At 47.2% G+C, this 22888-nt stretch overlaps 1 protein-coding gene across 7 annotated transcripts in view; it reads right to left on the reverse strand.

Annotated features, from left to right (window-relative positions):
• The window catches only part of DOCK11 (dedicator of cytokinesis 11), a 310527-nt gene that overhangs the window by 88070 nt on the left and 199569 nt on the right, over positions 1-22888 (reverse strand). For all 7 annotated transcript variants that reach the window (XM_029606694.1, XM_029606693.1, XM_029606691.1 and 4 more), the window contains 4 exons: positions 20281-20328; positions 17846-17979; positions 13720-13835; positions 629-766 (listed from right to left, as the gene is read on the reverse strand). In XM_029606694.1, the coding sequence (XP_029462554.1) occupies positions 629-766; positions 13720-13835; positions 17846-17979; positions 20281-20328 (436 nt within the window). The remainder of the gene's footprint in view (positions 1-628; positions 767-13719; positions 13836-17845; positions 17980-20280; positions 20329-22888) is intronic.

Genomic DNA, 22888 nt, shown 5'->3' on the forward strand with positions numbered 1-22888 from the left:
TTTAACACCCACCGTTATTCCTGCCAAATGCTACTCCTGATACATGTTCTCCCCACAATGCCTTTACCACTCGTTTTAAAGTTCGCAATCAAAATTAACGTTACACTGTATTTCTCTGTACCAGTCACAGTTATTGTTAAATGATTTTTGTATATTTAGTATCAATCTCCGTTAATGTTAAAATGTAAAATAGTACGAGCCCTAGTCATACTATTCCAGCTGTTGTGATGTGAACCGATGTGATGTACGCCAACGAATGTCGGTATATAAAAGCAAACAAATAAATAAATAATAAAAATCACACTGCAGCTCTATCTGCCTGATATATAATCATAAGTCTGCAGTGATTTGTGACAATCAGTTAGTGAATAAACCTTTTTTTTTTCTTTGCAATTGAAAAATTAAAAGTTAAAATCTGTATCCCCTTCCTTAGTCCATATATATCTGAAATGTATCTCTTCTGGTGATTCTTTTAACACCCCTTTAATCCATGCATCTCCTTCCTCAATAGTGAAGATGAACTTTGTTAGATGTCACTTTTCAATAAATACCAGCTGGAGCCCTGCCCTTTTTTATTTTCTGGCTCACAGGGTAGAATTTTATCTGGGGGCCAAAAGCTATTTCTTACCTTGCTAATGAATGCTCTCTGGGAAGCAAACACATGCTTGAAAGCAGCTTCAGATTGTCCATTTTTGAGAAAAGCAAGATGAATATCAAACACCTTCTTCATTAGTGGGTTGTGCCCGTCACTGCTAAGAAGTTGTGCCTGCAGGATAAGAAACATATGGATTTTAATTTCTAACAGCAAGCCCAATTGTTGGTTTGCTTTGGTGGAAGGATCCTGAGGGTGCCCTCACTGGTTCTGTCAGAATGGGGTACACTCCTGAAAGTGCCCCCAGTAGGTCCTGTTTTGACTTAAAATTCAATAGCTTTGTTTGAAATACTCTGGTTGCCATACTAGTCCACATGGATATAGAGAAAAAAGGGTCAACAAACAAGCGGTAGGAGATAACTTTTAGTTTACTATCTGAATACATTTGTTACCAGGGAAGCCAGGCTTCACATCCTACTGGCACTCCTGCTGACCTTGGGCAAGTTTACTTCACTCTCCATTGCCTAAGATACAAACTTAGGGCTTCATTTACTAAGCATTTTTCCCTTAGGCACAGAATGGGGAAAAATAGCCTTAGAAAATCAGGCCCTTAGATTGTAAGCCCTCTTGGGGATACAGAAATACCAACAGCATGTAAATATAATATGAAGTGCTTGAGAAAACAGAACATAAATCAAATAAATGCCTGCATAGTCATGTACTTGAAATTCATGTGCACACACATACACAAAGTTTGTGATGTCTCTCTCCCAGGGTAGGGACCCGGCGGCAGCAGGAACTCCTGAGGGTAGCAGCTCTTCCTGGGTTGTGGAACAGTGCGGTGTCCAGTTCTGCTACAGAGTAATGGCTTCCCGCCTGGGCCCACCATGGCAGAAGCAGCTCCTGTCCCCAGCCCATTGAAAGATGCATGGCTAAGCTAGGGCATGCTTACAACAATAATAACTGTTAAGAAAAGGAGCCCACTTTTGTATCTCTGTAAGCGTTAGAATGGTATCAGAAAAACTCTAACTCATGCCCAATTTAGTATCTGCAACATTGTGCCACACAATGAGCTGATCATAAAGGCACCTGAAATAGTCATTTACCAGAAAAAAATTCTATTCTGCACATCAAATAAACGAAAAATAGTATACTCATCTTTCCGAGTAACTCTCAGCGTCTGCCGTTTAATAAAGCCTGAAGCCACAAATGGATGCTAACTTCCATCTGATGAAGATAGTGCAGCTATCAAAACTTAGCATTGTCGGAATTGTGACTTCAAGCTTTCTCATCGGCAGATGCTGAGAGTTACTTGGAAAGATACGTTTACTAGTCTTTTGTTCTTGTGATGGGCAGTACAGAATTTCTGTGAGAGAGCATAAGAACATAAGAAATTGCCATGCTGGGACAGACCAAGGATCCATCAAGCACAGCATCCTGTTTCCAACAGAGGCCAAACCAGGCCACAAGAACCTGGCAAGTACCCAAACACCAAGAAGATCCCATGCTACTGATGCCAATAATAGCAGTGGCCATTCCCTAAGTAAACTTGATTAATAGCAGTTAATGGACTTCTCCAACAACTTATCCAAACCTTTTTTGAACCCAGCTACATTAACTGTAACTAACTGTAGGTGCCTACATGAATCTAAATTTGGCCCGAGTTCTTTTTCTGATACCATTCTCTCACTTATATAGATATAAATGTGTGCTTACTCTCTTATTAGTTGATGGAGGCAGAAAAAGTTCCAAACTGACTCCGCCCCTTCCGAGAGGTGCACCTACAGTACGTCAGTATTTAAAAGTATCAAAGCAGAAAAACTAAAAAACCCAACTAAGCAGCTAACTGCAAAAAACTGGGAGAACATTCCATAAGAACCAGGCTCACTGACCCAAAAGGCAGCAGACCCAACATACAAACAACATTATATAAGAAAAAATACTTCTCTGCAAAGTAAATAACAAGAATGAGTGGACTCTCCTTTATCTCCAAACTGAAATGGGTGGGACTCTGGACTGATCCATGGTACTACAGGAATGAAAATTAGCAGGTAATAACCAATTTTCCTTTCCCTGTACATACCAGTATCAGTCCAGACTCCTGGAATGTACCAGAACTCCTCTACATAGGGTGGGACCCTGAGAGTCCCGCTCAGATCACCGCTTCACCGAAACCCCCAGATCCTGGAGCCTGAACATCCAGGCGATAATGTCTAGCAAAAGTATGTAAAGACTTCCAAGTCGCCACCCTACAAATCTCTTGTAGAGATACTTGCTGACACTCCACCCAGGAAGTTGCTTGAGACCAAGTAGAGTGAGCATGAAGACCAGACGGAAGCAACCGTCCATGAAGTAAGTATGCTGAACCAATAGCTTCTTTTAGCCATCGGGCTATAGTAGCCCTAGATACTTTGTGCACTCTCTTGGGACCGCTCCAGAGCACAAAAAGATGGTCCGACATGCGAAAACTATTAGTGACCTTGAGGTAATGCAATAAAGATCGCCGCACATCTAGCTTTCTCAAATCTCTAGACTGAGGATCCAATGGCTGTAAATCAGGAAAAGATAGCAGAACAATCGACTGATTCAAGTGAAAAGAAGAAACCACCTTTGGAAGAAAGGACGGAACAGTCCTCAAAGAAACTCCAGAATCTGTAATTCTTAAAAATGGTTCTCTACAAGATAAAGCCTGAAGCTCAGAAATCCTACGGGCTGAAGAAATAGCCACCAGAAAAATCAGCTTTAACGCAAGATCTTTAAGAGTAGCCCTTTTCAGAGGCTCAAAGGGCACGGCACAAAGAGCTTTAAGAACCAAATTTAAACTCCATGAAGGACAAGGATTTTTGAAAGGAGGACACAAGTGTTTTGCCCCCCCAAAGAAAACGGCCTACATCAGGATGAGAGGCCAGGGTGACTCCTTTTATATTCCACGGAAGCAACCTAGAGCTGCCACCTGTACCCTGAGAGAGCTGCAGGATAAGCCCTTAGCCAGACCAGCCTGCAAAAAAACCAAAATATCAGGAATCAAAGCCCGAGTAAGAACCACCTGATTCTCCTCACACCAGGATTTGAAAACTCCCCAAACCTTGACATAAGCCAGGGAAGTAGAGGTTTTCCTAGACCTGAGAAGAGTAGTGACCACTGCATCAGAATGACCCTTATCCTTCAAATGACACCTTTCAAAATCCAGTTCGCTAGAGAGAAGCGATCTACCTCTTCCAGACAAACGGGACCTTGGCAGATAAGATTCGGAAGGTCCCGAAAACGAAGTGGACCGTCCACTACGAGGTTGACAAGGTCTGCAAACCAAGGACATCTCGGCCATTCCGGAGCTACCACAATCACCTCCGACAGATGAGATTCTATGTGCCGAAGAATCTTGCCCATGAGAGGCCAGGGAAGAAACACATAAAGCAGAACGTTCTTTGGCCAGGGAAGAACCAAGGCATCTACTCCTTCTGCCCCTGGCTCCCGATGTCGACTGAAGAAGCAAGGAGCCTTGGAGTTCCAGAACGTTGCCATCAGGTCCATGCTCAGCGTGGACCACTTTTCGCATATGAGATTCTTGTGTTCGTGCCTTTTTCTCGCCCTCGCTCCACCCTCTTTACCGCTGTGGCAACTCCCTCCGGGCCTGATGGATGGCTTGCGGCCGCGGCATCCTCCTGCTGCTTCTCAGGATCCCTGGGCTGGCCTGACGCTATGGATCTGCCATGTTCCTGATGATGTAGGATGTGCGTGCACGCACTCCAGACTTTGTACCAGCAAGGGCGCGAACCTCGGGGGCGTCCCCCCGTAGTGACGTCATCCATTTTCCATCTAAAAGGACTTTGTTTGCTAACTACAGACGAGTTAGCAAGGACTCAAATCTTCCCCTTGGGTATGCTTCCCCAAGCTACTCTGCCTCCCTTTACTTCATGGAGTATCCGCTCCTTGGGGGCTCCATTCTCGCTCTTCTTGATTTCAGCTTGCAATATGGGATCTGGTACTCACTCCTCGAGGGCCTGCGGTCTCGTATACTCAGAAGACTCTTATTGCCTGGTGGCGATTGCAGATGTGAACACAGTGAGTCCTATTACAGACAGGAACCGGTACTTTCTCCACGAGGGCCCTTGTTCCTAATCTCTGAGGCTCCCTTCAGTCTAAGACGTTATCGCAGGTACAAAGGTCGTGAGTTACTATTGCAGATTGCAGATAGGAACCGGCACTCGCTCCACGAGGGCCTATGTTCCTAAATTTCTTCTAGCCTCTCTCTCTATTCCAGAGGCCATTCCATACACAGTTATTATGAGTTCTATTTCAGACTGCCTATGGTAACCAGTGCTCGCCTGCGGCTCCTGTTCCTGTATACTGAAGACTCTCTGTTGCATAGAGAAGACACTACAGAGATCTACAATTGTGAGTGTATCATCTACCACTGGTTATGCCCAGCATACCCTGTCTACTCATTACCTAGTGTCTCTCCTTAGAGCTCAGCAACTCAGAGATCATAGTTCCAGTATCAGAAGGACTTCAGCCCTGCCGGGCACACGACCTCACTACTGCCACCTCTGGTGGTTCTACTTCCAGTCTAATAAAGAACTATCTGTGTTTGTTTCAATAATTCAGCCTAGCCAGTGGTCCCTCTCAGGATCTCCTCCTGAGGGCGCTGTCATCTACCATCGGCCCAAGGATTCACCATAAATAGCTAGGTCCTCCCCTTGGGGGAGCAACACTGAACAGAGATGAAACACCTGCTCAGATAGTTCCCACTCCCCGGGATCTAGACGATGGCAACTGAGAAAGTCTGCTTGAACGTTGTCGAGTCCAGCAATGTGAGATGCTGCAATGCGAAGGAGATGTTGTTCCGCCCATGCTATCAACAGCTGAGCCTCGAACGTGACTGGTTGGCTCTTGGTTCCCCTTTGGCGGTTGATATAAGCCACTGTCATCACATTGTCAGAAAGGATTCTGAATGACTTCCCCTGAAGAAGTGGTAGAAAGGCCTGTAAAGCTAGCCTCACCACTCTGGTCTCCAAACGATTGATTGACCAACAAGATTCCTCTGGCGACCATTGGCCCTGAACAGACTTGTCGAGACAAACAGCCCCCCAGCCGGACAGGCTGGCATCCGTCGTGACTACTGTCCAAACTGTAGCCTCTAGGTCTTCTCCACGATGCAAAGTCTGCGACAGGAGCCACCAATCGAGACTGGAATGAGCAGAGTTTATAAGAGAAAGGGGAAGATGAAATTATTCTGACACCAGATTCCAGCGGGAGAGCAATGCTGACTGAAGCGTTCTCAAATGAGCAAAGGCCCTCGGAACTAAGTCCAAAATGGAAGTCATGGAGCCTAGAACCTGTAGATAATGCCAGACTTTGGGAGGAGACTTGGATAACAAGACCCGAATCTGACACTGGATCTTGATGATCCATTCTTCTGTGAGAAAAACTTTCCCTAGCCGGGTGTCGAACAGGGCTCCCAGAAACTCCAAGGACTGGGATGGTACTAAATAGCTCTTCGCCGGGTTGACAACCCAGCCCAATGACTGCAGAAGCTGAAGAACTCGAGACACAGCCAAGCGACAGAGATGTTCCAACTTTGCTCGAATGAGCCAATCGTCTAGGTAGGGATGAATGAAGAATCCCTCTCTTCGGAGCTGTGCAACTACTACAACCATTATTTTGGTAAAGGTCCTGGGTGCCATGGTGAGACCGAATGGAAGAGCGCAAAATTGAAAGTGGTCCCCCAGAATCGAGAACCGCAGGAACTTCTGATGGTCGGACCCAATTCCTATGTGAAGATACGCCTCGGTCAGGTCCAAGGAAGCTAGGAACTCGCCTTTGTGAACGGATGCCAGGACCGCTCTTAAGGTTTCCATGCGAAACCTTGGTATTCGCAGACATCGATTGACTCTTTTCAGGTCCAGAATGGGACGAAATGTGCCGTCTTTTTTGGGTACGATGAAGTAGATGGAATAACAGCCTTTTCGTCGCTCCAATGGAGGAACCGGCACAATAGCCCCGAGCTCTCTTAGATGATATAAGGTGTCCCACACCGCCTGACACTTTTGAATGTAAGAGCATGGAGAGACGAGAAAATGGTCGCGAGGGCGCCGTACAAATTCTAAGGCATAGCCTTGTTTTATCACAGTAAGGACCCACTGATCCGATGTTATTTTGGCCCACTCCTCGAAATAGAGAGACAATCTGTTTCCCACTACCAGAACCAAGGAACGGAACGGCCTCATCTCATTGAGAAGTTTTCGCTCCACCAGAGGATTCGGAGGGACCAGGTCTCCCATAACAACGTCCTCGAAAGGCCTGAGACCAAGATTGCTGTCTAGCTGGCTGTTGCCAAAAAGAAGAACCTGAAGAGCAGGAGGAGCGAAACTTGTTGTTTCCTCGGAAATGGGATCTGGAAGATAACGATCCCCTTGTCTTGGGCCTATCCTCAGGCAAACGATGAACCTTTTTTTTCTCCTAAGGAATGAATCAAGTCTTCAAGATCTTTCCCAAAGAGAAGTTTATTCTTAAAAGGTAAGGATCCCAATTGAGCTTTGGAGGAGACATCTGCAGACCAATGTCTTAACCAGAGAAGTCTGCGGGCAGAGACAGCCGAAACCATCGATCTGGCTGAGGTACGTAACAAATCATAAAGAGCATCAGCACTGTAAGCAACAGCGGCTTCCAAACACCCTGCATGAATAGCTTCGGACTCAGAAAGAGAAGAATTATTCTGCAGGAGCTGAACCCAGTGGAGCCCTGCTCTTAAGACAAAACTGCTGCACATAGCAGCTCGGACACCAAGAGCCAAAACTTCAAAAAATCTTTTTTAGTTGAACCTCCAGCTTACAATCCTGAAGATCTTTGAGAGCTGTAGTACCGGTTACCGGAATAGTAGTCTTTTTGGTAACCGCAGAGACCGCTGCATCAACCTTGGGTACTCTTAAAAGGTCCAAAGCATCCTCAGGCAGAGGATATAGCTTATCCATGGCCTTGCTGACCTTCAATACCAAGTCAGGAGTATCCCATTCACAAAATAATAGGTCTGTGACTGAAAGATGAAAAGGAAAAGACCGAGCTGGACCATGAAGACCAACCATAACCGGGTCAATTGAGCCCATACGAGAAACCTCTGGTGGGGAAACAATTCCCAACTCCTCAAGGACAGCGGGAATAAGAGGAATAAGCTCATCTTTCCTAAAAAGACGGACCACCTTAGGATCATCGCCTTTGACCATGTGGCGACCTTGAGAGGGTAAGAGATCCTGAGCAGAATCAGGATCCAGAGGAGGAATATCGCTTGGGTCACCCTGGTCGGACTCTGAGGTATCAGCAGAAGAGTCAGGTAAGGACTGAGATAAAGGAGTCCTAAGAGAGCATTTAGTTTAAGGAACATCCATCCCCCGTGAGGATTTGTTCCTTTTGGAAGTTGCTTTATGAGACAGCGGTACAGAAAGAGAAATCCCTTCAGGATTCTTTTTAGAGGACTTTCTGGCCTTGTAAGCTTTATGTAAAAACATAAAAAAGTCTGAAGAAAATGAAGAAGAGGACTCTGAAGTCCCCTCAGGACTCTCCTCACCAGCATGAGCTGTTGCTTTGGAGAAAGAGGAGAACGCGCGCCCCCCCCCCCCCCCCCCGGAGCGAGGGTAGCAGCGCGAAGAGTGTCTGAAATAGCCTCCGTTGAAGCAGAAAGCAGGAAAGAAGCTGCAGCAGAAAGACACGGGCGTTCCGGTCTGGCAGAGCAACGGAGAGATGAAGAAATAGTAAGCCCAGATGTCCCCGAAGATCCCTCCCCCCGGGGACGCAGGAGGATAATAGGCCATCCTGAGATACTCTCACCCGCACATCTCCACACGCACAGCAGGCCAGACTGCGCAGCATTCTGAAAAAACAAGCTGGCTGAGGAGAAAATGAAACTAAAATAAAAAAAGCCCGCCGACCGCCCAAAACAGCGAAAAAGACAACAGAGAGTCTGAACGAGCAAGCTGTAAAAATTATATAAATAATTAAATCCAAATGTTTATTTATTTATTTTTTATACGATCTGAGAAGAAGCTGGGTCCTCTGCTCCATGGGGTGAGTGAACCGGGCTTCCTGGTATCACCCCAAAAGCTGCAGCAAATTGACGCCAAGGGTTCTCAACCCTAAAGCCAAGTGTTGTGAAGGCGGCCTCGGAAGGCCTTGCATTCTGTTGAGAAGGAGGTGTTTAGTGTGCCCTTGGGCCTTGACCCGACCCCAGACGGATCCAGGAGCGGACCAAGGGTTGACAGCGTGTTCCAGCATGGCGGGACTATGGTCTTACCCTCTGCCAGGCCTGCGAGCTCCCAGCACCAACAACAAGATGATGTTGGTAGGGGAATGGTCCTCCGACCTTTCCAAGCCCTTTCGGACCTGCCGCATGGATCGGCATGGAGCAGCAGGGTGGCCTGAGGATGAGGGCAGACAGAGGCCTTGACACCAAGACATGACACCAAGATTGATGCGACGGCATCAAAGACAAGGATTAAGCGAAGACATGACACCAAGGTTGTTGAAGACATGACACCAGGGCTGATGCGAAGACATCACGGACCGGGGTCGATGCAACGGCATCACGGACCAGGGTCGATGCGACGACATCAGGAACAAGATGCTGGAGTGAAGACATGACACCAAGACTGATGCAAAGGCATCAGGGACGAGACGAGGAACTTGACGAAGTCCAGATGAGACGAGAAGCTGGGAGGGTGAACACTGACACTGTCTCTCAGGGCGCCCTACTCAGCCCACCTTCACGGGCGGACCCAATGGGCTGGTCACAGGCCACCCTGTCTCACTGCGCGCCCTACATAGCCCGAGGAGGCTGGTCACGGACCACGCGGAGAACGGGACAAGTGCAGGAGAGGATCCAGTCGAGGTGGAAATCAGATGATGAAGCCGATGTCATCCGAAGCTCCACAAAGGCTGGCAGGACAAGACAGCTAGGGAGCACAGGACACCAGTCCTCCTGCAGGCCACTCCAACTCGGGAAAGACGTCATCCGAGGGACCAAGGCCGACCGGATCAGAAGGCTCAGGAGCGCTGAAGATACAGGAACAAGCACCAAGGAATCTGGAACATCAGGAAGCAGAAGATCAAGACGAGACACCAGGACACCTGGACGGGGACCTCAGGCAATCAAAACATGACATGAAGAGAAGACGAAACGATGAGGAGCTCCATGAGGAAGACCTGATGGAGCTCTGGCAGGCAGGAGCCTCCAGAGTGAAGTAACTCCGATGCAAGGCGAAGACTGAAGTGACGAAGCAGCCCTTTTATAGGGCTGAACAGGAAATCAGTCCATAGGTGGGGCCAGCAATACTTCCTGTGGCTGGCCCTTTAAATGCTGAGAAGAGGCACGCGCCGGCGCCTAAGGAAAGGCTGAAGAGAAGAAGCAGGACCACGGACAGCAGTGCTCTCCTGCACGCTGCGGCGGCAGAGCAGGGAAGGCAGATTACTCGCAGGCAGGCCCCGGGGCAACCTCCAGGCTGCCCAGCGAGGACCCCATTGATGGTGTTGCGGCCCCCCGGCCACGGGGGCAGGCTGACAGTGGCTCCCTGCCACGGAGGCAGGCTTCGGGGCGGTCTCCGGGCCTCAGGAGGGAAACACAGTCCGCGGCTACAGCCGCAAAGGAAGGCAGAAGTCCGCAGCTCTGGCTGCGGCAAAGACCAGAGCTGGAAGGGCGGCCTCTGGGCTGCGAAGACAACCGAGGCCGTGGCTCCAGCCGCACTAGAAGGCCCGACTTCGGTGGCATCCATGCCGCATCGGGAGGAGAAGCAGCAAAGGGTGAGTGAGTGCCTGCTCGCGGGGATTAGCTCCACGGGCAGGGTTCATAACACCAAGAGCCTCAAATATCAGGGAGGATGGTCCCTTCAGGACCTGCCAACTCCCTGGGAGGCTAGATTCCGCATACTCTTCGTAAATTAAAGCAAACTAAGAGAATAGTAAAAGAAAGTAAAAATTTTTACAAGAAAAAAACTATTATATTTTGTAAAACTAACCGACTAAGAACCAGACTGTAGGTTTTGCACCTCCACCATCTGCTGGAGGCAGAAAAATACTGATGTACTGTAGGTGCACCTCAAGGAAGGGGCGGAGTCAGTTTGGAACTTTTTCTTCCTCCATCTGCTGGTGAGTGGACAGAACCCAGGAGTCTGGACTGATCTGGGCATGTACATGGAAAAGCAAATCAATACGTGAGGAAATAAAGATGAGCAAACTAAGAAAACTACAGAAATAGAAAGAAAAATAGGAAAACTGAGTGAAAACAGTAAAGAGCAAAAAAAAAAAAAGTTGGGCAGAGTGGGCTGGAGCTTTCCTCAGCTCCTAAAGAATTCTAGCAGGCGCCTAAATATTTTGAAAAAAAATTCCAGCCCTTACCATTGTGGTGTGTGGCCTGTGTGTCTGGGAGCAGTGTGGAGTGTGTCTCTGTGTTTGGTGTACTTTGATCTGTTTGGGTGTGGTCCATGTCTATCCCGCTCTGCATTTGTTTTCTGTTTGGGGAGAGCTTTGTCTGCCTGTGTTTTATTGTTTGTGTCTCTCCGACTCTGCCCTGGATATGGGGGTAACCGTGTTTGCTTACGTTTGGGTGTGTGTCTGTTTGGGCATGAGGTATCTGTTTCCCTCTGTGTCTGTCTTCCTCTCTACACCTCTGTGTGGGTGTAGAGCAACTTGAAGAAAAACAAAATGGCAGCTTTGAGTCACTGGATGGCAGTGTGGTTGCCTGGTGAATATTCTTCACATATGTATGTGTGTGTACTTATATACGTGCACACGCGTGTGTTTGTGTATACATATCTAGAGTAACCCATCATGGGGAGACCCAACCAATTGCATGAATGGCCAGGGGGCCATGGCTCAAAAGGTTTACTCACCCATATTTTAGGGCCTGGTGCAATATTGGCAGTGTTGCTTTTTTGAAGGTAAAGTTATTGCTGTTCAAGTGCTGGCAGTTATTGCTGTTTTGGTAGGGAGGTTTACTATATTGTAATGGTAATTCAGTTTACTCATGGGCCAAGCTCGCACCCAACATGCGGAAATAGTCCCTAATACCCTGTGTGTTCCAAATATCTTTTTTGCTTTTTGCAGGGTTTTGAGGTTGGCACCACAGAAGTGCATATCATATGCAAGGTGGGAATGTGATATTTGTACCTCAGAAGTCTGTACTTTGAATGTCCTTTCTCATGTAAATTTTGTTATTAAAAATGCATAATTTTTAATTGTGTGTGGGGAGGTGGGGGTGCAAGGTTGTAAGGTTCACCTAGGGCGTTTAATAGCCTTGTACCAACTCTGACTGCAGAAGGATCTTGTGAGACTGGAAAACAGGGCATCTGAATGGCAGATGAAATTTAATGTGGAGGAAAAATTGCAACCTGATGCACATAGGGAAAAATAATCTCAACTACAGGTGCAGATTGCTGGATTCCATATTAGGAGTCATCAGCCAGGAAAAGCACTTTGGAGAAAATACATTGAAATCCTCAACACAGTGTGCTGATGCAGTCAAACAAAGCAAATACAGGTACGCAGACAAGCAGTTGGCAACACCTTTTTACTATACATAATAAGCTGGTAAAATAAAAGGCTATCTATAATGAGTTTGTTGCCTTCTTTGCTCCTGTGGTTACAAAGGAGGTCTTACATTGCCAAGATAAACCTTGCTGGCATAGATTAGGACAATGGGGTGGGAATTTGTATTTTGCCTGGCTGATAAACAATGTTCTGTTTCCTTGAGTCATTATTTCACTGGTAAAGATCCAAGATGCTACCGGATTGTTCAGCATAGTGGCTGAAAAATCTAGAAAGGTGTGTTTTATTCATTGGATTTCTATTCTGCTTTTCCAACACTTCAAAGTGGGTGACATTCAGGGACCGAAGGTATTTCCCAGTCCCCAGCGGGCTCACAATCTAAGCTTTGTATCTGAGGTGATGGAGGGTGAAGTGACTTGCCCAAGGCAGCAAGGACTGGCAGTGGGATTTGTGCCTGGTTCCCCGCCTGCTCCTCTGTCCACTAGGCTGCTCCTCCACTCCACATTTAAAAAATACTCGTGTCCGTCTGTCTGTCTTGTCATTCTCCCACAAAAAGGAATTTGATGTCATAAACAGCCTCATCACCAATAAGCGAGGGGGGTGGCAGAAGGTTTAGGCCAAATGGGGTTGCTGGGGGAGCACTGAAGGGGGATGATTGGAGCTTGGTGGAGGGATGGATAGATCGGAGGAGGGAGAAAGGATTGAGTGGGTGAAAAGTTGGAGAGAGAGAGCAGGGACTGGGAATGGAGCAGACACAACACAGACACACAACTCAATGTAAAGAATGCTTTTGGGTATCGTGTGTATTCCCTGGAATCACCATTCTTCTTGAGATAGCCATTTCTTCTAGTAATTATATTAATGGCCTTCACATTCTCATCCCTTTCCTCCATTCCCTCTCTTTTTTTTCCCCCCTCTTATTCTACTCTCCCCCTCCTCTCCCACATGCCCTCCTTTCTCTCTCTCACACACTCCCTTTCCCTTCTGTCACTGTCTCGCCTCTTCTCGCTCACGGTCCCTTCTCTTCCCTCTCCTTCCCTCTTCTCCTCTCCCTTCACCTTGTAGGAGACTTCTTCTGCTGGTATGGGTTGGGGACAACCCATTGGAGCTACAACCTTCATCGCGCTGCCAAGTATTCTGCGCACTATTGATTGGGACTTCTGCTATTCTGCTGGCGGGGGTTGAGAGCCTCACCTGTATTGAAGCATTCGTTGTGGGGAAAAATAAAAAACTAAATCTTGCCCTGCAGGCTGAATCAGCCACAGGCAGGGACAGTTTGGCAGACCAGAAACAGCTGTTTTGAGGGCTGGATGCAGCCGGCGAGCCTTAGTTTGGGGACCCCCCCTGCTCTAGTGAGTCATAGGCCTGAGGCAAAACTGCCAGCAAATGCTTGTTGGTGATTAAATGCTAGGAATCCCTCCATCTTCAGGGCAAGAACACTCAGTCTAGCAACCCAAAAAGGTTTTATTGCAAGAATGATTCTTTCCATTCTGTGCTTCTAGAAAAATACATTTAAAAACAGGGCTTTGGTTTTCTCTCTCTTTTCTCTTGAGTAAGTCAGAGGCTCTCTGTGATGCACCAGTGGCTTTAAAACTTACCTTGAAACTCTGTGTGAAAAAAGAAATGGTGTCCAGCACGGTCAGAGAGACTTCTGTGGTGCTGTTTCCTTCCAGCAGTGCCTGATGTGCAACGTCAGCTTCCGAAGTGCCGGAGCCTAGATATTGTGTACAAAGCAACAGTGCTGCGTCAGCCACACATGAAGCCTGGCCCCAAGGTTCAACATAAGAACATACGAACATGCCATACTGGGTCAGACCAAGGGTCCATCAAGCCCAGCATCCTGTTTCCAACAGTGGCCAATCCAGGCCATAAGAACCTGGCAAGTACCCGAAAACTAAGTCTATCCCACACTACTGATGCCAGTAATAGCAGTGGCTATTTTCTAAGTCAACTTGATTAATAGCAGGTAATGGACTTCTCCTCCAAGAACTTATCCAATCCTTTTTTAAACACAGCTACACTAACTGCACTAACCACATCCCCTGGCAACAAATTCCAGAGTTTAATTGTGCGTTGAGTGAAAAAAAATTTTCTCCGATTAGTCTTAAATGCACCACACGCTAACTTCATGGAGTGCCCCCTAGTTCAAGAGAGTCTGTCGATCTCAGATTGGCTTCATCAGCCATCTTCAGACCCCCAGATGGGACAATCGTTGTAGGATGATCCCTACTTTCATGAAGAAGAGCAAAGCGCCCCAGCCTTCCGTACCCCCCCTCCTGCCCATAATTATGGGGGCCAATTCCAGGAGCCAGCGTCATTGCCAGGCAGGTGGCTACTTCAGCACGTGCGTCCCTCATAGCTAACTTCCCCAAGGGATACGTTTCTGCTGGAAAACCTGCTCCAGGTACAGGTGCATACAAAGTGGCCGCATCCTGCCCACTTCCTCAGGAAGCAGGAGAGGCACCCAACAGCGTGCGATGCGCATACATCTGAAAATGCATACTCTCCTGACCTAACCTCCGCCCAAAATGCCTCTTTTTAATCAGGCTAAAAGCCCGTAGGCTGTAAAAGCCCAGCTCTACTTTCAGCGTCTCTTTGGGACGGGGGGGGGGGGGGGGGGGGGGGGGATGGGCAGTCTAGCCGGGTAATTCCACTAAAATGCCTTAGAAAACCAGGGTCCCCGTGCACACACTATAAAAACAAACGTTTTCTAGCCTGGCTCTTCCTGGTTTGTGCTCGTTTTCCAGGCCAAGCACCCTGGGCCATAAATCTAAATGATAATAAACCAATAACAAGCTAAAGAAAACAAAACATCAAAAAAATAAAAGCAAGAACTGAATGGATCTGGGGCTTTGCAAGGCTGGTTTTATCCTGCTTGCGCCTACAGTCATTTTCTTATCTGCCTTATCTGACTTTTCTGACACTGGGGCTACAAAACAAACAGATTAAACTACAAATGTGATGTCTCTCAGGAACTGCGCTTATTGTAACTCTCCATGAACCAGACAAGCTGAAGGATTTTTCCCCACTTTGGGCCCGATGTAACAAGGTGCGGTCAGCGGAGTGCACGGGTTTTTCCTGCAGCTGGACGCATATTTCTTTTTATACACATACTGTACTCCTGATGCAGCAAGATTTGTGCACAAAAAGATGTGCTGAGGATCTGCTTAGTGCCCTCGCCTGGAAATCCGATGCTAATGAAGGCATTGCCTATTGCCCGCCCAAAGGCGGAGAGGTGAGCCGGCTTGCCTCGTGTGTCCCTAGCACTGGGAATTTTACTCCTGCTCTGAGGTTTCCAGCGCTAGCGTTAGTCTATGGGCGGAAACAGGCGTTCCGCCACTGGGACCTATATTTGGGATTTATGTGCAGAAAACAGGCTCTGGACATACGAAGTATGCTTTCTGTGCATAGATGAGATTTATGGGCAGAAAAATTGTTTCCTGAAAGCAGTTTTGTGTGCATATGTGGCCGGACCCTCCAGTCCACCACTAGATGACCCTAGGCCTTAGTTAGATATTTCAGCCCTCATGAGCCTTCCATCCCCCTCGGCTCCTCCCACCATGGAGAGCGGGGATTGGTTGCTTTTGCCTTTATAAAACCAGCCATTTTGTGATTCAGAGTGTGTGGTTAGTTCGGGTCAGACACAGAGCAGTACAGAGGCCTTCTTGCCTCATCAGGCTTTTGCTTTTTGAAAAGGACGCACACCGTGCACTCCCTGCCAGAGGGTCTCTCTGTTCTTAGTTGCAGTAAGAGAAACTTTTTGCCGGAACCCCTGTGGGACTCCCCGTTCCAGGGCTGAAGACCACTGAGCCCCATGAATGTGTGGCAAGCACATGTGACAGCAGAACACAAGTCATAAAAGTTTTTGATTACGGAAGGACTTGTCTTTTGTTGTGAGGAGGTTTTTAACCACCTCTTCTCACTGGGAGCCAGGGTGGTATAGCAGGTCCTTGGTCCTACAACTTTTCAACATGAGGCGTCACCATTTACACAACTAAGGAGATGAAGTAAGGCCTGGAGAGTCCCACCCGGATCTCCACCTACATGGGACCAGGACACAGGGCTGGGTGTTCGTGACTGAGCTGGAGACTCAAGTAGGACTGCTTTTTCTGTGTTAGAAGGGGACTTCTTTCATAGGATTCCCAATAGGCTGCTGGGAGAGCTTTTGTGCAGATTTATATCACCATGGGAATTTCTACTCAGCACGCTGGATAAAGGACACCTACCCAGAGGGAACACCTATATCTGTACCAAATTCATCTGTAAAATGGACTTTAATTTTGACTTTTAACAAATCAGCAAATTATAATTTAAAAGCCAGTGCTTTGTCCTGCCTGGCTTGTCCCAGCATCTCTCCCCTTGGGATGCAGCAGCTATCAACACACACAGGGAATATCACTCCACTGTCTGGGCCATAAAAAGAATCCACCTCTGGGATAGAGAGTTTGAGCCTGGGAGTGAATTGCTAGCCGGAGCAGCCCCTAAGATGATAAATAATTTTGTGCAGCCTTGGGGTTAAAACCCTACTAAGGGTTACACATAAATTATATTTTTTGTGCACAAAGCAAGCATAAATCAAGTTTTGTGTGTACAACAGTCTTTATGTGCACAAAACATTTTTTGTGCACATAAATCTTGTCCGAGAGACTCCCCCTGCCACCCAACTGGCTTGTGCTGAGTGCACATTTTAACTCGGATTTGGGCGCATATTTTACAGTGTGTGCACCTTTTTACCTCCCAGTGCATTAGCATATCATTTGCTTACTGCATCAGGAGTTGCATTTTTTTAGCGCCGACCATATGAAACTGTGCGCTGAGATTCAGCGCCCAGTCTCAACGCAGGGCTCATTACATCGGCCCGTGGGTTTCTCCAGCCAGAACGCTAGGCGCATCTGGTCCCGTATTACTTTGAGGGACTGTGTGTAGCGCAAAAGAAAGGCCTGGAAAGCCACCTCAAGTCGCCTTGCGCAGTGTTTCCAGGTTGACACTGACATGCAAGAAATCCAGGAGGCTGTTAAGGATTTTGGGAGCCCTGTGAGGAAGACAGACTTTGAAATATGTTGGTGCTAATAGCCAGCAAAGGCTAAACCCAATCTACTGCAGCTCCCATTCACCCGCTCGCCACCCACTGAAAGAGAATGCGTAGGCGATATCTAAAGCTGTGACAGATGCCTACTAGGGGTATACACAGACATTTTTTTACCTTTTTTTTTTGGTTTGGTTTTTCATTTTCTTTGTTTGTCAGGTCCCATTGGAGAAGAATTTAAAAAACCCTGCCAGGCCACTCCTTCGATTCCCTCCATCGCAGCTCCCTGTACCCTCTTACCATATTTCCTTCCTTCACGGGACAGGTGGTTGCTCCTGCCCCCACCCCCCGGTGGTATGCATAGGAATGGCAGTGGCAGGCTCAGGCTGGCACCATTATGTATGCTGGCCTCAATCTGCCAGCGCCAATGCTGGGCATTCATCCGGCAGGGTAGGAGTGACCATGGCTATTTCCTGTCCAGTGAAAAATGAAAAATGTGGTCAGAGGGCTGGGGGGGGGGGGGAAGGTTGTTAGTGGTGGTGAAAAGATTTTTAAAACAAAACAAACGAAAAGGAAAGACATTTGCTTTTTTTTTTTCCTTAGTTTTAAAAAAAAGAACTGAAACAAAATGGAAAATTTCGTTAACATTTCTGTTACATTTCAAACAAATCCCCCCCCCCCCCCCCATATGTGCTTACTGTGATTAAGCGTAAAAGAACTTTCCAAGCTGCTAAGATGCTGAAGGCGGGCTCCTGCTCTGCTACGAAGGGCTGGCATAGTCTGCGACTTCCTGTCAGCTCCCAAGTGCTTCAACAGGCAGGCATCATGAATCCTAGAAGAAAAAAAAAAAAAATCGGTCACTCGTAGGGCAGCAGTCTGTGCGGACGGCATGAAGGACATTCCTGGCAGAGCTTTTCGGTTCTGCTTCGTTAATCCCTCGTTTCGGGAACGCTCCGAAGGAGCAAGGATGTACTCTGGAATCAAGTCAAGGGGAGAGCAATCTGAAAAGTCTCTTTCTGTAGGTAAAAAGCTTTCTTTTAACCCATGTAAACCGGCTGTCTGAAAATTGCCCACCCTCAATGTGATGAAAAGCACGTGGGGAGTTTTGCAACGTGCGAATCGGTAGCCGCACTGAGAGGCGGCATTCCTGAGGGCGTAAGACGTTTGGGAGAAGAAAAGGTAGATTGCATGTTCTGATCTGCACGCATGCTTTTCCATCACATTTCTACCTGCACCGAAAGGGATTGTGCACATACCCTGTACCCTCGGCAATAATCAAAGGAAAACTACACACAAACGTTTGCTTTGGTTAGTGATGCAAAACGCATGGGGGGAAAAGTCCATGTGGTAGTGGCACCAGTGCGGGCAGTTTCATTATTGTCCATCCCCCCTCCCCTTCCCCCCACTCCGAGTGGGACTCCTACACAATTCAGAGGCCCCTGAAATCAATAGGAACATTGATTTTCCAAGTTCCTAGCTGGGGCTACACATCTGAGCTTTTGCGAATAGCCCATCTGGCCTCCAGTCTCAGAATACACTGTGCCACTTGTGCACAGTCTGTTTCATCTCTTTCTCCCTGTTATCCCCTGATGACATACATATACACTGGGGGAAAAGAGGCAGGCTGGATTCCTTGCAGGCTCTGAGTAAGAGCATAAAATGAAGTTGCAGTAAATAAGCTGCTTTTTTTTTTTTTTGTGCTGAATTTCTCTGTTTGTTGGTGCAGATACCAGCATGTGGGCAGTGTGCTTGTGGTTTGTCTGTGGGAGCTGGTAAGTTGTTGGCAGGGGAGGGGGGGGGGTGTTTGCATGGAGCTTAGAAGGATTATAAAGTAGAGGCATCAAAGTGGGAGAATGTTTTGTGCCAAAGTGCCAGGGCTTGCCCTCTCAGCGGTGACACGAGGGAAGATAAGTGCGCAGGAAGTGTGATGACAGATGGGAGGGGCATCAAAGGGGGTGGCAAGGTGCTGATGTGGTAAGGGACACTCGAAGGACAGTCAGAAGGAAAATATGGAGGCAGACGAAAAGGGGAGGGGGGTTTGGCACTGAAATAAGGTGGCAAAAGAGAAGAAGGAGGGGAGAATAGGTTGAGAAGACATGTGAGGCGCCTCAGACTACAGTAAGGTTATCTGGCTGGGGAACAGTCCTGTGATCTGAGGGGCCGCTGTCGGACGCAGGTTAAATAGGCGCTAATCCACCCCCTAATGCAAATGCATGTGAATGAGGCTATTACTCATTCACTCCGCATTCAAAAAATAAATGTGTGTCTCAGACGCACATTTATTGCTCAGATATTAATGCCTGCCTGGAGCAGGCGTTAATAGCTGAGCACACATAGAAGAAATACAGAAAAGCAGAAAAACAGCTTTTCGGTACTTCTTCAATAAAAAAAAAAAAAAAAAACCAACTCGGCAGACCACCGAGTTATGAAGACCGACACTGGTAAACTCGACATCAGTCTGCCAGTAATGAAAACGGACACCGAGTTTATTGGCGTCGATCTTCATAACCGCCAGCTGCCGTGGGGTCGTGTTAGCAAGGAGGCGCTAAGGTCGCACAAGCGACCCTAGCACCTCCTCGCTAGCGCGACCCCCTAATTTGCATATTGCATGGTGCGCCCCCCCTTGCGGGCGCCATGCGTGCACTAAGAAAGCAGGCGCTGAAAAGTCAGCGCCCGCTTTCCGCAAAATTTATTGCATCGGCCCTCAAGAAAGTCCCAGAATTTTTGTGGAATAGGTTTATCTGGTCAGGCGGTGGCAGTCCAGTTATATACACATTGTCTTTGGGGATCCGATTGCATTTGTCCAGAAGCAATTACCAGATGACCATCTTTACATCAGCCTAAAAATACTTCATTGCCCACCATATCTTGGAGTCTGCACATTTATGTGGCATCAGAATTTGGCAGAATCAAATTCCAAATCCTCACCCTTTTTGCTTTCTGGAAACAGACTGTACCTAGGTGAAAACTGGTGTGACTTTGTGCAACATTTCATCTCATGATAAAAAAAAAATGCAACTTTTCCATAAAAATAATCCTCCCTGTGGTGCTTCATTTTGGGTTACAGTGGGAAAAAAAATATCGTAGCAAATGAATGTCGTAGATCAGAAAGAAAATCAGCCTTGCACTCTACCTTGCAATATTCCGTCTGCCCACATATTTGAAGTGAAACAAACACACTCTAGAGAGAAAACAAAATAATATTATAGAAATTGTACCACAGCATCAGTAATAAATCCTTTTTAGCTGAAAAGTTCAAAGTTTAGGTGATCAGTCTATATCTAACCGGAAAAAGACGCATTTAAATGTTTGGTATCAAATTCAATGAAAGGAAAGCCAACCTGGCGAGGGGTTGAGGCTTAGAGTGAACGTTTTTACAGTTCTCGGTTTCCAGCACTACTAGGGTTTCTTCTTCAGACAATGCGGAGGTGATATTGACTATCTTGTTATAGTTAAGACCAAACTTTGTCATTTTTCTTAAACACTAGCTCCTGGATTACTGGTTTATTTATACAGTGTCATCAAGGCCACCAGTAGTTGCACAAGAGAAGGGCAATAAACATAGATCATTTATCCATCTATATGTACAAACAAGCAATCTTGCAATTCACCCCTAGAGGTTTGGGCCATCAAGAAGCAAAGAGCACACAAATATTCTTTTTTTTTTTTTTTCCCAGATATCTGCTTTCACAAAAGGGGATATTTGGCCATTATTTGGTGCTTTTTTTTTTTTTTAAACAGTCTGAAACTTATTCACAAGGGCACAAGTAGATATTTGGTGTTTGCATGAGACAGCCCCCTATCTATGCTCAGCATTGTAAGGTTTCTCACCGCTTTTATGTCCACCCCCAAAGGGTTATTCACTCACCTTTTATTCACCTCCTGAGGCCGCCACTCTGAACACATTTACTCTCTCTGTACACAGCAGGAGAAGGTCTAGGCAGCTTCCCCCCTTAGGACTGAAGGGCTTTCTTTATTTTCTCTGGAAGGAAATGTGCTTTTTCTTTTCTGTTCCTCTCAGGGAAAACAATAGGAGCCAGCCCCTGCTGCACGATGTCACTTTTACCCTATCTGATTCCATTGGAATGGAAAAAACAGAGCCTCAGGGAAGAGGGGCAAAAAAAGGTCCCATTTTTGGAACTGCGTCTGGTCGCTTTTAAAGGGAGGGTACCGCGATTGCTGGAGGATATGGGACGGTCACTTGGCACAGATGAAACACATCCCACGCTCGCGCCATCATCAGCAGCCGCCAGGGCCATCGTAAGGCATGAGCCATCGGGGACTGGAGCCCAGCTTCACCGGCAACATCTTCCCAGTGATCTCGTCAGTGTCATTTGGAAATGCCATCGGCCCCCATCACTCAATCTTGGCAACATGTGAGAGGGCCCCCTCCTCCTAGTCAACATCAGAGGGGGGACGCCCCCCAACTCCTTGATCTTGTCGGTGTTGAAGCGAGCCCCCTCAAAGTCGTTTGACCCTAAGACCCCGACTGGTTAAGATGGCACTGGCGGCAACCCGTATAAAAGGGTTACTAAGAGGGTGGCACTTTCCTTTCCACATGGTCTTAGACAGCAATGGGTGTGCAAGGGAAAACCTTTTTTTGGGGGGGGTGGGGGTGGTATTTCTATGTTGTAATTTATTTTCATTTCATTTCTGCTTTTTAGTGAGTGCTAAAATACAGAAAGGAAACAGAACAAAAATGTATTGCTTTTTGTTTCGTTTCTGATGCGAAACATCACACAACACAACAAAAACGAAACAAAAGCTGCAGCTGCGATTTCCCTGTCGCATAAACACGACAGCACCTCCCTTATAAGACGGAGATGCATTTATAAGGTAACCTCAGCGGCTGTGGCAGTGCATCTACTCTTTTCTGCCATTGCAAGAGACACTGAGCCTTTTGCAGCAGAATATTTTGCCCCAGGGCAGATTTAGAGGACTTGAGTAGATTCTTCCTCGGCAGTGCATGGATGTCCAGCCTCTCGCATGGGTCCACCCTCACACCTTGTCTCTTGAGGTAAACGCGGTGTCCGGTCTGTTTTGTTTGCCTACCAATTCCTTCGAGAGCATGGCAGGAGACATAACTGGCATCAGTCTCCAGATGTGCAAACTCTTTCTGGAGGTCATGCTTGCCTGCCTACATCCAGTGTCCCCGGACCGAGCAGAAAGGGAGGAAGGTACAAATGGGCTTCTTTTACCTATCTCACTTCCCTAATGCCAGTGGGGCTACTGCACTCATGTGGGTTTGGCTGCTCAAAAGAGCCGAGAAGCCATCTACTGGCACAGTAAGCATTACCACAGTCTGAACATCCAGGTCTGCTGTGGTGTGCATGTTTTCCGATTCTTGTATGAGAGGCATGCAGTTCAGGGAAGCGGCAGACCCAAAATGCTTCATTATATGCTTCATTATATGTTCGTTTTGGCCCATTTCACCTCTGGCCTCCTGCACAGCTTCTGCTCCAGGTTTGAATAGCAAATATTATTCGTTCGCTGCCCTGCTCGCATAGTTATTTGCCTTAGCCTCCCTTCTGGCCTCAAACTGTTTATACATATAGATATATTTATACAGCGATCTCAGCCAATATAGTGGGTGGAATGACCCTTCCCTACCCAACATCCTTCCAAGCCTGGTACAGTGAGGAAGCGAAGAATACGAGGCTGTCTGGTAGCTTCCACTTTCTTTCAATGCTCCTCCCTGTTTAACTAAAAGTGGTACTTCATATTTGCATTACTGTCCCTCT

The sequence above is a fragment of the Rhinatrema bivittatum genome, chromosome 6 (genome assembly GCF_901001135.1).
Source record: "Rhinatrema bivittatum chromosome 6, aRhiBiv1.1, whole genome shotgun sequence".
Taxonomy (NCBI): domain Eukaryota; kingdom Metazoa; phylum Chordata; class Amphibia; order Gymnophiona; family Rhinatrematidae; genus Rhinatrema; species Rhinatrema bivittatum.